The sequence below is a fragment of the Stegodyphus dumicola genome, chromosome X1 (genome assembly GCF_044657685.1).
Source record: "Stegodyphus dumicola isolate Sdum_Otavi_A_Nest chromosome X1, ASM4465768v1".
Classification (NCBI taxonomy): domain Eukaryota; kingdom Metazoa; phylum Arthropoda; class Arachnida; order Araneae; family Eresidae; genus Stegodyphus; species Stegodyphus dumicola.
This window is the reverse complement of record NC_140780.1, coordinates 231,389,466-231,406,021: the sequence shown is the minus strand read 5'-3', so window position 1 is coordinate 231,406,021 and position 16,556 is coordinate 231,389,466. Positions and strand designations below refer to the sequence as shown.

At 32.2% G+C, this 16,556-nt stretch overlaps 1 protein-coding gene across 7 annotated transcripts in view; it reads right to left on the bottom strand.

Annotated features, from left to right (window-relative positions):
- Positions 1-16,556, bottom strand: part of LOC118195404 (uncharacterized) — a 180,407-nt gene that overhangs the window by 112,555 nt on the left and 51,296 nt on the right. For all 7 annotated transcript variants that reach the window (XM_085807068.1, XM_085807071.1, XM_085807072.1 and 4 more), the window contains exon 3: positions 13,053-13,729. In XM_085807068.1, coding sequence (XP_085663194.1) covers positions 13,053-13,729 — 677 coding nt within the window. The remainder of the gene's footprint in view (positions 1-13,052; positions 13,730-16,556) is intronic.

The following is a 16,556-nucleotide window of genomic DNA, read 5'->3' as shown; positions in this document are numbered from 1 at the left end:
TCAACTCATTAGAATCAATTGAAACAATGTTGATAACTTTCAAGAAGAGATCACTAACTTGGTCAAAATTCTCTTACAGAATAAAATATTTTTAAATCTATAATCTAAAGTGAAATGATAATTATTACTTAAAACCTTAACCAGAGGTAACAGTTGGATGACTACAATAAGAAATTTAATGTAAATATGCAAAAAGATCTTGTAATTATTTTAAATTCCTACTCTGTATATGTCAGTTTAGTAAAATTTGCCAGTTTACTTTTACTAAAAAATGGACCTCCTAGTTTCAAAGACGTTTTAAACCCCTATTACGTGAAGACTTTTTATCTCTTATAACTTTATTTTTTCCTCAACTTTAAAGCCAAAGTTTTTGTTTTAAGATTTTATGGCAGATATTGTTTTTTAGAAATGTTTCATCTGCCACCATGTTACGTTGCCACTCTCCTTCTTTGTTTGTACTTTTACAGACCACACCCACAATTTGCATCCCCCACATAAAATTTAACAGGATAGGGTTTAAATGCTAATTGCTTATGCTTACATTAGCTCAGTTGGGCTTTAATAAGCTATATTGATCTAATCCCCTAAGGACAATCAGAGTGTCAACTATCAGCTAGTTTCCAGACGGGAAATCGGAGCAGGTAAGGAAAAAGAGGGCCCATCGGCCATAGTGACAAAAGTCCCATCATCAAAGTAACTTAACTCTCACCGAGACAAAAGTAATAATCACATGTATGGAGCTGTGAAGATGCAAAAGAAGGAAAATACATGAAATATGCATAGGATACACTGTTAAACATGTAATAAACAAATAACAGTGAAGTAATGTATGCATGAAAATGTGTTGTTTACATATTTAAAAACGAGTGGGCTAAGTGACAAAATTGTGATCCCTCATTCTGTGAGCCGTAAAAGGCCTGATACTGTAGTCCTCAGGAATGCAAACATAGTTCAGTACAGCATTAAGGTTTCCTTTAAACTGCAATTCAAACCTTTGTCAAAGAACATCCTGTTAAAAGTTTTTGCAGATATTTCTCAATATATTCAACTTGTAAATCATCATGCAGGAGTTTGTTACTCATGTAAAAATGCGCTCCTGTAATGGTGTGTAAGATTGTGTTTCGAGTCATCTGCAATATGTTGATATCTGGCTCGTAGCAGTCGCCCAGACAGGGGACGCATAACACATAATTGGTCATAAAATTGAAACATAAATCTGCGTTTTCCTTCTCAGATCTAACTGCGAGCTGCGCCCTAGCACTACTTGTAATTGTTGAGCAACTCCTCTGGTCTTGTTTGCAATGTAATTGACATGTGTACACCACGTGAGTCTTTGATTCAAGTAAATACTTAAATACTTGGCCTTGTTTACCATCGGGACACAGGATAGGGCATACTGAACACACATAAAAATACTGTACCGTAGTCTCACATCTTTTTTCCAAGAAGTTCGACTTTTCTACATCTCCAAGAGTAGCTTTGAATTCGACTTTCTTTTGCACCAGTCCAAAATTTGAAAAACGTTGGTTTTCTTTAAATACGAAATTCAGTAAGTTTACGTTTTGTTCAATACATTCGTTTTCTAATAGGTTTTGAATTTTTTTAGCTGATTAAGGGTCACCATATACAATTTATGTATGGATATCTCTTTAGAAAAAGTTTTCATTTTCTTAGTATTAAAAGTTTAAGGTTTGCATAATCAGAGGCCAATCATTCATTGAGTGTTTTTTAAACGACAATTTGATTTAGCCCTCTCAGCGTTAAGGCCGGAAAATTCTGCACAGATCCACATTTATTATAAATGAAAATTTCTGCTAGCTTTTAATGTATCTGATTTCAGTTTGGATGTACATTGGAAGAAAAGGAATCAAGGTACAAAATGAAAGTCATTTTTTAATTAAAATTGAAAAAATATCACTTATTCATGACATTGTCAGGAAATTTGAAATTTCAGGGCTAAACCTGTAATGCTCAGAGGGTTAAAAGTGAATTCTTTTACTCATTAATTTGGAATTTCTCTTGAAAGTCAGATTTGCATTTTAATGATCTTTGGCAAGTTTAAGTTTGTTTCTTAGAGCAGTCATTTTTACATAATGTAGTATTTTATTAATTTCTCTTTTTTCCAAGCGATTGAATACGTGTAGGGAAAATTCTGAATACGCATGAGATTTGGTCTTTCGGTTTTAATTGTTTTTTAATGTTTTCATTGAAAATTTAATTGAATCTTTTATTGATTTTTAATCTGAAATGATGCAGAAGAATGAAACATGTACTCGAGACACATTAATTGATTTTTATGAAACTTTATTTTGCCCTGATGAGTTCTGAATTAAGGCTTCAGACAAAGGAGATTAATTTTTAGTTTTTATTTCTATCACCAGTTGCATTTTTATTAGTCCAAAGGGGCTTTGTCCCTGAAGGACTATTGTTTTTGTTTTGTGATTTTGCGTTGGTTCACTTAAATGTCCGTTTCACTTTTCAAACTGTTGCCACCAAATGTTAGAGTCCTGCATTATATTTGAAGAAATTAAATAATGAAAAATCTGCATAAATATATGTATATTTCTCGCATTCTGATAAAACAACAGTGCATAGAGCCAGCAAATTTTGAATGACGTAATCCTACTGCGGATATGGGCACATGGAAGCCCAAATTTGAAATTTGGAATTTGTTTTATTATTGATTTCATATTTTGTAAAACTTTAATGAATTTTTGATTAACAAACTCAAAGAGTTCAAAGCGAGGAATGGCAACGTTGTACAGAAAAAACATTTATCTCCAGAGCACGAGACTGTGTGGGAAATTCTAAAGATATGCTCAATTTAAAACTATTTTGCAATATTGCTCTTGAACTGAATTTTATAGTTTAAGTGCAAAGAATGTGATATTTAATAAATAAAGGTAACAGACAAAATGTTTAAAAAATGCCCCTTTGGGCATAATTTAAAACCTTTCAGTTTTTTGAGTTTATTCGACTGATGAATTCTTATATTATTAACTTTGATTATGTTTACCTACAATGTTAAACCTTTTTTTCCCTGGTTGCAATTTTGAATATTATTAGGGAATTGCCTTGTTTTGATACCAATTTAATTTTAGATGCTTTATGCTTAATTATATATAATGAGGGTTATTTTTAGAGCAAGGTCCATTTTGAAATAAAAACAAATAAACGATTTTCAAAAACACGGTCTTTTTTTTAACTAACAAACAATTATCCACTTTTCTGCAGAATTTGAAAGTCATTTTGCACATTTATTGTAATGAATGAGTTTGGGGATATCCTTTTCATAGAACTCTACCTATGATGAAAGCCAGTTATTCACAACCGTTTTTACTTCTCTATCAGCGTCTTGACTTTTCTTCAACAGCTTCATTCATTCTTGCATTTTACTGTCATCATTGTATTGCCACTGCACTTCCACACATATAGCAATGAACATTCATAACTTTTATGTTTTTCACTGCCAAGAACTGGATCATGGATCATTTCACAGTTTGCAAGATGCTTGATGTTTTTAAACATTCGAACCTCACACAACAAAGCAGACAGAAGGATGGTGTGAATGCAAGTGGCACTGGATTCTATACAGAGAATGCTGGAAGCCTACAGACATATTCTGGCATACACAAAATTTCAATCAGTATTCACAAACAGACCTTACTTTCAAAAACAAAAAAAAAAAAAAAAAAACTTCCATAAAGAACATTACTTTTTGACTTTGATTTTTTTTTTAAGCTGACGGGATTGTACTTGCGAGTTTAGTGGTTTGCAGTTCGGCTGCTGTGTAATTTTAAATAATTACTTTATTCATGTTTACATTTTTACATGCAAATTAAATTAAAAAGAAATTTATATGATTTTTTGCTTAAAAATTCTCCATTATATAATATACCATAAATTATGAAAATTTGTTACAAACATATTTTTTTCGATTATTTAAAGTTTTAATGGTATAATATATAGATCAATAACTTTTGCTGACTTTCAAATAACATACTATATAATAACTATTTGATACAGTACTTGTTTCAATGGATACAGTACCTGCTTTAAAGGGTTCTTATATAACAAGTTGACTGTGTATGCCACAAATGAAAAGTATGTCAAAGATGATAAAAAAGAATACATATTCAGATTCAAAGAAATAATTCTAATACACACATTACATCTCACAGCAAGAACTTAGGAATTACATGGTATTGATTTAATGTTGTCTGCTCCCAAGTCTTATTGGAAGAAAACCATAGTTGATTGGAATGCTGAGTGTCGGGCTTCTTCGAAGGCCCAGTGGACAAGAGATTTCTATGAAGTGTTTTTCAATGACTTATGTACAGGCATTTTCAACTAGATTTTAAACTTTTCAAATTTTGACCGGTCATGGGAATTTACTTACTTTGTTTCAATATTGTTACTAGTGAACCCCTGTGTTTGCAGCGATTTTGTGGAATATGTAGAATATATTTTATTGCATTCTAGGTTGCATGCAAGTGCCAGAAGTGCATTTAAAGTGAGTTTAGGGCAGCTCTCTATTTGCTGGCCTTTTTTTTTTTTTTTTCTATGATCTTGTTAGGAGTTCCGAAGCCTTTGCAGTCTTGCGTGACTTCACTTATTCTTTGAACTTTTAGCATTATTATTTACATGATTGGATTTTTATCTTTTATGTGTCATTGTATTACTTTGCATATTGTTTATGTAAAATTACGCTATGCATGCCATATTGTACTATTGATGTATGAGTTTCCCTTTGTATCAGTATTAGTTCTAAATATTATTTCATTTCTATTATTATTGTATTATTATTAAATTGGTTTATTTCCAATTTAATAATTAGTATTAGGAGTATAATTAAAGTTTAGTTATTCAATGGTTAGTTATTATATTTTAGTATTTTTATTATAATAGTATTTGTATTTTATATTTTTTCTTTTCTCTCTCTAGACCTAAATATTATGTTTTTACTGTTGAATTGTATCTCCTTGTACTATGAGTTATTCACTTACATCTCTAAGTCTTGTGGGATACTTCATGGAACACAAGGAGTTCTGTATTTGTTTTCTTAATTTAAAAAAAAAAAAATTACCTTCAATTTTCACATATGTGGTATTTGCCATTTGAGCTTTCCAGATAGAGCTTTTACTGCAATTTCAACATGTTTTAAAAATCAGTTATCTTCCATGGGTTTCTGCTTCAAATAACAAATTGATACCCTAAAGAAATATATACCTTTTCATGCATAATGGTGCATCTAGCCTCAAAATGAAAAATTTTGCAGCTAATATTTAGCTGGGGGTATGAGGTGGATGAAAATTATAGCGAGACATGGTAGCTTGAGAAAATCATAAAGGCAATTCTTAATGAAATATGGTATTGAAAGAGGAAACTTATCACTAATATGAGTGATAAGCTGGGGGTATGAGGTTGGCTTTGTCATTGTAGATGACAAAGCCAACCTCATACCCCCAGCTAAAAATTAACCACAGTTCCTAATTCTTCGGCTAAAATTATTGCCTCAGCTACAAAATAGTTTGGACATGAATTCAAGTTGAATTTTGTGGTCCATTGCAAAAAGAAAACTGAAATAAAAAAAGGAATAAGCAAGAAAGTTATACCTAATGCCCATGAAATGCCTTATTCAAATTTGGGGTTAATCTATATTTTAGCATGCCCCTTGGTTTATTGCCAAGTTGCTGTTTCATTTATGGTAACCCGAGTAGCTGAATGTTATGGAAACCCTATTATGACATGACTGGTTGGGCGATTGCAGTGTATTTGACAGATGGGAAAATATTTGCAAGGGCTTATTTCTGCGTTGGATGTTGGTTAGGAAGTATGTTGCGCAGTTTGTGCTTTACATCATGAAATGGCTGCCGGCAGTAAACTGGGTGTTTGGTGGTCTAGAATAAGAGAGTGAAAAGGGTTTTTTTTTTTTTTTTTTTTTTTTTGAAGTGGTTGAGGACAGAAGTAAAGAAACTTTGTTGGATGTAATTCAATGGAATATTTTACCTGGACCAAAGATCATACCCAACTGCTGAAAGTCATACAACTATCCTTTTGATAACAGCTTCGTTCCCTTTTCAGTAAATCGTGCAGAGACATTTATCGATCCAGAAACTGGAGCTCATATCAACACTGTCGAAGGTATGTGGAGTGTAATAAAAAGGGATTTTCGAAAGAAATGCCACCGACAGTTCAGCACTATGGAGGATATTTTTTACTCTTATTTTTGCTAATTTATGTGACAATGGCAGTATGCATATTATAATTCAGATAATTTTTTAAAGTTTTTGGATGCTGTTAATAAATTTTGTGTGCCACAGAAATTTCTAAATAAGGTTAAGTCGATATTTCCTTTTTGTAGTGTGTATATGAAGTAACACGTATTTCCTTTTTTATGTTATTTCATTGTTTGATTTACAATGCAGTTTATTGAGTTTTTTTGTCTGGCTCTAGTGTAGAAGTGGGTGCCCCTTTGATTGGAGACAAATTTTGTTCAGTTCTGGTGATGATGTCCTCATTCTCCTGATGTTTTTTAAAGTAAAGTCAAGGCACATGGAGAAAGTCAAGGTAGTGCACAATGTCGAGTGGCCATCTTGAAATTGTGCCTTACTGGCACCAATCTTGGCATCAAAAAAGAATTGAAAGAAAAGAAAAAAAAAGAGGGGCACCCAATTTTAAACTTTTACCTTTGTTATAATTATGTTTTGGATGACATTTTGCTGGGGAGGCTGCTGGATATAAACAGGAATAATGCCAAAATATCACCAATTTTTACCAAGGGGCACCCTGAAATATATTTTTGCCAAATTTTGCACCATGATAAAAAAAAATTAAATCTTTTATTGAATGGATCCCCAGATGTATCAAAATGTAAAGAAAAGCACACATTTCCTGATGAAGTATTAAATTATAGTCAATACAGTCAAAAGTCTTTAATCCGGACTCGTCGGGACTTCGGCGATTCCGGATTATCGATTTTTCCAGATTATAGATCATCAGTTTAAATCTGGTAAGATGGCATGCAGAAATTATAAAATTAAAAATATGAAACCGTAATTTATAAAATAATGAACAATTATGATCTAAAGGGTATCCAAATTTACCAAAAAAGAAGCCTAATATTTATTTGTTTACTTTATTAAACATTTCTTTTAACGCGCGGATGCGTAAAGCATGCCTTACTCATAGCCGAAATTAGAAAATTGCAACCAGAAAACTATGTGATTTGTATTCGTGATATTTATAATGACGAGGAATTTGATTTAAATCATATCAAAGACGGAGTACATCGAAATTAAATACTACATTTAGTAAGGAATTATAAGCCGACTAAAATAAAAATATCTGCCCTGAAGATAACGATAGTGTTGACAGATCAACTTCCAGTTCATTGCGCGCCGCGACGTGCCCCCCCCCCCCCCGCGCAGAGCAGCGTGAAATTGATAAACAGATTTCGGAACGGTTAGATAAACAAAGGATATGCTTTTATCCATTTTTTGTAGCAATTCGTTTTTTGTTTGATGGACATCGAAACATACTTTCGTTTTCCAGATCCTTTGGGAGCTCCAGCATCGGAAATTCTATTGACATAATCGAAAGTAAGCTTACTTTTAGAAAATTGCTCTTACAGTCTGCAAAAAATAATAAGCCGGATCCAATTTGAAGATTAAGGAACAACGCAATTATCAACATTAACTGAAATAGATAATTAGATAATTTTAGCTTGTACCGTCCGTTATACATTAAACGCGCACGCGAAAACGTATTCTGCACTTGCGCAGGTGCATATGCGCAGTCGTAAATGTCTTGCGCGCACGAGTAAAACGACTATGCGCATGCGTCAATGCGGCGCATGCGCAGAAAGATTTTAGCTTTGAGGTCCGGATTATAGATCATTCCGGATTACGGGTGTCCGAATTAACGACTTTTGACTGTATAAGGAAACTTTTATATCTGATAAGCTCAATACTAAAAATAGTCTCTTTCAGTCACAATAATTTGTTCATGCTTACATTTCAGGCATTTGATTTCTTGCAAATGTGCAATAATTGCTCAAATAGAAGTTGACCCTGCACATATAAAGATGTTCTACAACAAAATTTTGTAATACTTTCCAAATATGTTAAAAGTTATTGAAGGTGCTAAGGCAATGGGAATCATTGGAATATTCACAAATTTACAGGACTAGTTTAAAGGTTTATATATATAGAACCTGCTTCTTCAGCTGCAGAAGTGCAAATGATAAAAGAGATGCCTGTGTTCAGGTGATAATGATAAGACAGGGTTGCCATGCTACCTGGAAAACCTGAAAAAGTCAGGGAATTCGGAAATTGACCAAAAAATTCAGGGAAAAGTCGGAATTTAAGTGTTTTAGTCAAAATCTGGAAAAGTCAGGGAATTTCATACAACGATCCTGCCAAAAAAGGTGAGTTTTGTGCCGACATTGGAAGAGATAACTTTTTTGGTTAATTGTGTATCACGTGAGTGTAATTTGGGCAGCTGGCATAGAGCCAATTTGATTGTCTTTTAGAAAGGCAAAGCAAGTTTCCCGCAACGTTTGGTTTCCAGTAACCTCGAGAATCGCATGTGCAGTGCATGAACTAAAGAAAGTACCTGTTCTCGTATAAAACCAAATGGGTTTAATCCTAGTATATGGTACATGAAGGTTAGAATCAAAGAATATGTATTATAAAGAAAGAAAGACGTAACTCTGTTCCATCATAGAGGGAAACAGCTGTGCATGCACGATATATCTGTTGCCAAAGCTGGAAACCGGTGTCGAAGTTCGAAGGTCATGTTATCAAGAGTTCATAAAATGAATATCGTTTAAAATTTCTTTAAACTCTAAAGGAAAAGAAAATATTTTTTGGCGCAAGTAAATTAATTCATGGATTAGTTATTTAAAGGTTTAAAAAAAAAAATACGAAAACCCGTTTTTAAAATTTTTGCCAAAAATCCAAGAAAAAATGTTCTTTGATAAAACGTTTCTTCTTGGATTTTTCGCAATAATTTAAAAACGGATTTTCGTAGTTTTCTTTTTTGTCAAAGAATGTTTCTTCTTAACACGTGTTTCTCAATTTCCTGTACACATCGTGGAGAGGGAAATTCTGCCCGCCAGGTTACGTCGCCAAATCCCTTGGCAAAATTTCCCTCCGCTTTCTAGTGGCATAATAGCATTTATGTGTATGAAACCTTTTCTACTTTACATAGACGTTCTTTGGTTAGAATAATCTCCATGTATGGTACAGCGGGATTTGGCAACATGATGATGAGCAGTAAATGGCTCATTTTGTTCTTGGCGACAATTTTCAAAATCGTGCGAAGGCCGTAATAACGTATACTAGGATTTTACCGCAAAATCTTTTTAAACCTTTTTTTTCTTTTCTTTTTAATAACTACCTTGTCATTTTGCAGTAAAATAAAAAAATAGTAATCAGTCATCTAGGCTATCCGTGTAATATAACTATATTCGCTAAAATATCGTTGACTATTTTAATTCAATTTTTAAGTAATTTTTTTTATGTTAGTCATATAACTATATTCGCTATATAACTATATGTAATATAACTATATTCGCTAAAATATCGTTGACTATTTTAATTCAATTTTTAAGTAATTTTTTTTATGTTAGTCATATCATTTAATGTTGCTTCTTTCCTCTAAATTTATTTATCATTAGTAAATAATATTTCCAAATTTTAGGAAATTTTCTCTGGCACAATCTTGAAATTAATTCTAGCAGTATGATGACATACCATCACGAAATTTAATGCACTTATTTTTTCCTTATGTATGCTGCGAAATAAATATAAATACCTCAATTTATTAAAAAAATATCATTAAATAGATTTCTTTCTTTCGCTTAGCTGCAGAATGTCTGAAAAAAAAAGCCTTATTTTATTCCAGATTGGGCAGATTCTAATCTCAATCTTTAGTGGAGAAAACAACTTCTATTATATTTGTGTTTTCAAGTGTTAAGGTGCCTTTTAAAAAGACACCTCACACAAATTAAATTTACCTAAAATCTAACCTATTTAGCATTGCGTTGTGATTTATAAGAACCGGATTAGCCTTGTGTTGAACTGGTGATGATCATGAGTAATAATTAAATAAAACGTACATTTGTTATCCAATGTATATATCTTAAATTTTATTAAGTTTTTTAAGCGGAAAAGTAAACAAAATTATCAAAGTGTACCAAGAATAATTAAGAATAAATGTCCGCTGGGATTTATGGAATAATTAAGAGAATTTGCTACACAATACAAGTAATACCATAATTAATTTACCTCTTAGCACAGCCAACATTACACGGATAGACTGGAATTTTCTCGAAACATACCTGGAAAACTTCGAAATGTCAGGGAATTTCATTCTCCTGTTTGAGTGGCAACCCTGATAAGAGGAAGGATGTCAAGCTACTAATGCCATCGTATTTCTTTTTATCATTATCCCCTAATCACAGGCTTCTCTTTTGTCATTTGCACCTTCAAAATTTGTTCTGCAAACTTATAAATATTACACCTATTCTTGTTGTTTTATCACCCTCAAATAACTGCTATTAGGCACATTATTTCACCTCAGATATTAAAAGTATTCTACAAGAAAGGTATTTTGATGGTCTAAATACCATATTTTGAGCGCAAACTAAGTATATATGTTTTCTTTCAAATTAAAAGATCTAGCAATAAATGATAAATTATCTTGCTGTACTTTTAAATGCTAAGACTGCACACATAAAATAGACATGGAAATATATTTCAAGGGGGCATATATATATAAGTAAATAAGGTAAAATTGGACTTTAATTCTTATCTATCACTGGTTAGATTATAAATAGAAATTTTAATTATTAATATTAATTTTGATTATCTGCTAGGAAACAAAGTATAAATACTAATGAAATGGGAGATTTTTTTAAAAGTTAAATCTTAGTAAACGCTTAAGAACTACAGTAAAACTCCGGAAAGCAAAATGTGAAAATGCACTAAATTAATAAAATTCAAATAATAAAAATACATGAATAATTACTGCTAATACCATATAAAGATCCTGACTTTTCAAGGGGACTTAATCTCTCTCCATGAAATCATCAATAACTGGAATGATTTGTTTTTGTCTCTTTAGTATTTTTGAATAAAACTTTTATACAAAATGGAAAATAATAATAATATTTGAAATCTATGATTTAAAAAAATACAAAAGAAATTTCCTTATGTGATGTAAGACAACCTAAAGGTAGTATACCACAGAACAACTATATTAAACACAAAATAAATATAAAGCATTACTAAATTGAAGTAAATAATTGAATTACTATATATATAAATTATATTATTTCTGATAAATGAATACTATGATAAAAATGATTCAAGCGGATACCGTACAGTAACTTTTTCACAGTGAAGTCGCCCGAAACGGCTGAGAATTTAGATATTGGTAGAATGCCCGAGTAAATTTTCTACCTGATGCTTTCCTGCATTTTGTTGGTGCATGGCTCATTGGTTTTGGAAGTTGTTAAATGACATGCAAATTGTTCTTTTGAAGCGACTAAACATAGCTCTGTTATTTGAATGCTCTATCCCTCACCTTTGTTTAGCATCAACGTTTAACTATTGATGCTCGCAGTTGGATTCGTGTCCGAAGGGAAAATTGCACAAAGATTCCTAAAAGAGAGGTGATTGCTTCATTTAATTAGGTTATCACTAACAGTGTAGCATTCTACTTGGAAGAAAAAACACATTCCAACAAAAATTGGTATTATACGGGCATCTCAGACATTTGAGAGAAACGGAGTTTGGTCTCTACCAATGCAAGAGTTAAATGTACAAACCAAAATATTCCCATTAGTACTAAAATGATTTAGTTAATGTAATGTAATTTTATGGCATCATATTATAAATACAAAAACACATGTTGCATGAAATAAATGGTGGTCAATAATTATGAGCCCCCCATTTTGTAGAAAATTCACACTACCCTTATTTAGTTAAAGTAAGGAATTACACAATATATTAATGAAAACTCTAAAAAAAATAAACACTTATAATGCAGGGAGTCATAAAATAGCAGTAAATTAGCAAAGAATTTTTAAATCTAGAAAGCAGAGCTATATGAACATCTGCAGCAGCAGTGAGACCAGTCTCTTTCTGATCAGCAGTTTAATTGCTACAAGTAAAAATAATATTCAACACGTTTTCCTTTTATTACACAACTTTTAAAAGTTGATACTTGATTATTTTCAGATAACATGACCAACGAATTACTTCAGTATGAAATACAATGAAAACTTATTATTTAGTATCACAGCAATTAAATTCATAAGATGATTAGATGTCAAGACGATCCGTAAGAACATAATTAGTAACAATATTCTTTCCGATCATGTTCTCAGAGGCAACCTGCTTCGAAAGAAGACAAAATCATTTGGATTCATGGATAGCCATTTTAGAATGATTTACTATATAAAGCAAGTCAGAAGATTTTTTTTTTTTTGAAATTGTTTATCTTCACTGCAGTATATTCATAAGGCACACATAGATATAGATAATTTTATCTGGATTAAAAAAATCTGAATTGATTTATTTTGAATAATTTGGAAGGAAGCAAATCAAAATTACTTTTGAAATTGTTCATCATCGATGCAGCACAGTATGGGCAGATTAAAACAGGAATAAATACTACAAGTAAAAATGCAGCACAAAAATTATCAATAGGTATAAATAAATGCTTTATATATAATATATATATTTGGAAATTTAACTTTTAAGCACAGGACTGTGTGCTCTTTCTCTTACTTGCACACACACACACAAAACAAGAATTGGAAAAAAAAAAAAAAAAATTAACCAGCATTAAGCTTTTAAAACTCTTCACCACACTTAAAAAAAACATAACAAAAATGAAGCAAACCTGCAGAAAACCAAAACAATTACTGCAGTAATAAATGAACACAAATATATCACACTTTAATGAAAACAAGAAACTTACATTTAGCAAAAGAACAAGATTGTTAGAGAAATAAAAATAATAAATTCAAAATTACTAACCTTGTCATTAATTTCTTTCAAAATTCTCACTTCTTTATATAAATTATGTATCTCCCTGCAGGTACAACATACACTTCGACACTTGCAAAGCTTCTCCTGACTCTCTGCTGTTGAACAGCCATGGAAAGAAAAACTTTGTGGTGTAGATTTTATTGAGCTCTTTGAAGACCTTTCAGTATATGGGAGAACAGGGTCACTGTGATGGCGCCTATGATAGTCTCTTGGAAATGATTTTAAAAAACTGGAATTATTTCTGTTTTGTACTATTAATTCATTATTATTGCATATACTGCTATCAAGGCAATCTGATGATATATTCTTTAACTCTGAAGAAATTCTATCTCTCTGCATTACTCCTTTTATATGCTGCAATTCTTCTTTGGGAATCAATATTTTATTTTCACAATAATCTTCTTCGGCACTTTTGCCAAGACTAGCATTATGTCTGATGAAAGATTTGTCTGTTAAAGAAGAATCCTCAAAAACATTTTTTAACAGAGACGGATAAATTAAAGAATTCTTTGTTAATGGAATTTCAGAGGCACATTGTTCACAACCAGCACTCCAGTTAGCAGGTAATGATCCACAGTCTGATTTATCGCACATCTTAGGCGAGACATCCTTTCTACATGTCTGATTCTCATCTATGAAATTCTTTTTTGTAGAGGGGAAAGTACCTACAAATTTAAATATAGTGTTAAGAATCAATGACAAGGAAAATAAAAATTATAAATGGGAAAAAAAAGAGAAAGAAAAAATTCACAAAAAGTGACTAGATGTACCATTTTAAGATAAAAATATTTATTAATATTTTATAAGCTTTTATTAACTTAGAAAATCACAACTCATGTAGTAGGGGTAGCTAGTCTTTAAATACATCAGTCAGCATGCCAAATACGAGAGAATTATTGGTTACCCATCATATTTTTACATATGACAGACACCGAAACACATCAGTATGACCTTATTACCATGGCTTTTTAACAGCAGTTACTGATTTTTTCAATATTTCACTATAAATAAGAATATACACAGAAACTGTTTTGCAAAATTTAAGCTCTGAAACCTGATTTTGAACTTTTAATAAACTTCAGTGTTATTAAATCAAACATGAAAATTTTAGGAGTGATCATTAATTACTCGATAAATTAGTGGGCCCCTTGTTATAGCTTCTTTTTAGTTGATTTTCCAGTGTTGTATGTATATGGTCATTTTCACTACAGGCTTGTGATCATGGGTTTCAAGTAATTTTTCTTTGGTGTGAAAGCAGCTTTCATATGTGAGGAAATTTATCTATAAGTGAGCTATAAGAATAAAGTGACCCAACAATGAAAAGAAGAGCAAATCGAACGTTCTTGAAATGAAAAACTTTGCTGACATGCAAATTAGTCTTTTTTTAAATAAACATATACAGTACAAAATCCAATATCTGGAATGATCTAAAATCTGGCAATTAAAGACACCAAAAAAAATTTTTCATCTGGAAATTTTTTTATGCTTTACGAATGCACATTTGATTTTATCCCGCATATGAAAATGTGGAGAATAACGATTCTTCATTTCATTTCAGCACTAAATTTAATACCTTATTATTGAAGAAACAATCATTTTAGCATAAATTTCTGTGATTAATAATTTGGCTCCATAGCTGCGTATCAGCTTGGCATCTATCTCAAACCGAAACATTCTACATAGAAACATTGTTGATTTTTAGAACTCCTAATATTTTATATCCCCAACGCCAACCTGTTGAATCATTATTTATTATATTTTGCATTTATCATTGCATGACAACTTGAGTAATGACTCATGCAGCAACACCTAAATAATTTTTTTACATTAGTAATTCAATAACAAAGAGTAGGGGATTATAGATTTTGTTAGTGATACTCATAGGCAAAAAGATTACATTTAGTGCTATTTGAATTAAGAATAACTTATTTTTTATTCACATGAAACCAGAACCGGTGCCAGAGCTAACATGATCGCACTAGGCAGCAGAATTTAGGGAAGGCAAATTTTTTGGAATTTAGAGAAGCATCATGTAACGAAATTAAGGGATGATAATATTTTTTTAATCCAGGGAAAGCACTGGGACCCAAAATTAAGGGAAGACAAAAATTTAGAACTTAGGGAGGCACATAGTAGCAGAATTTAGGACCAGCAGAGACTGCATCAGCTAGCAAAAGCGCCAGCCCTCAATAAGCTTAAGCATAAGTGGGAATTTATTTACTCAAGACTCAGATAAGCCAAGATAAGCATGTGCACGAAGTAGAGGCAAGTATAATAAATAAGTAAATTAATACAATTCAGGCTTAACTGTCTCAGCGCACAATAGAAGCAAGACAAAATTTAATGGAATATTGTGTTTCATCGTCAATCTCATGCTACATAGTCTCTAGCATGATATGTATAGCCTGTTAAGCTACACTAAAAATATTCTTTAACGATTCCAAAGCATTACAGTAAATATAGCAAGACTGTGCTGTTCCTTAAATTAATGATTTGCTCCAGCATATTATTTTTTGCAGGCTGTTATACGAGGTCAATCTCCCAAAAAAGGTCTCCTATATTTTTAGGTATACAAAGAACCGTTTATTTTCTATAATTACTACATCTCTTTAAAGATTGAAGAATGCTTTATTTTTCAACATAATCGCCATTTCGGTCAATGCATTTTTGTAGACGCTGTGGCAGTTTTACAATGCCCATGTCATACCAGCTTGCCGCTATGCCCTTTAGGAAGCGTTGAACCTCATCTGGAAACCTCAGGAACCAAAATGCAGAGAGCATCCAGAGTGATCCTCCGATCTTTATGCATGAGTTCCTCAACTTTCGTGATTGTCTCATCTGCAATTGACGGCCTCCTGCTCTTTTCTTCGTCATGAATTTCAGTACGACCGGCTGTAAACTCTCTACACCCCTTGCGAACGTTTTTGACATCCATGCATGACTGTCCATACACTTCCGTCAATAGGTGGTGAATTTCAACAGGTGTAACGCCTTTTGCGTTCAAAAATCGAATAACTGCGTGCACTTCACACTCGGCGGTAACATTTATCGGGAGCTCCATTTCGAATGGCTGCCAAGCCAAGACTGAGCATCCGAGCGAAGTGCCTGCGTGCTTACGTGGTAGCGGAGAAGGCACCACTCACAACAGTGTTGCCAACAACCATATTAAAACTTTCTCTACATCCCCAAAAAATAGGAGACTTTTTTTGGGGGATTGCCCTCGTAATTACAGCAATTAACTCAAGTTTGAACTTTTAATTATGTTTATGTCAAAAAGAGTTTCTAATTCTGAAACTGCAAAAAGATCGACAAAGCGAAAGCATGCTTTGATGTCCATTAAACAAAACTAGAATTGCTGCAAAAAATGGATATAGGTATATATCCATCTCCAATTATGCAAGGAGTAAGGCATTGGAAAGTCAACTGTATATGACATAACAGAAAAAGGAACTTTGAATTTTTTGTGGATTCTGACATCCCACTTGTAATGCA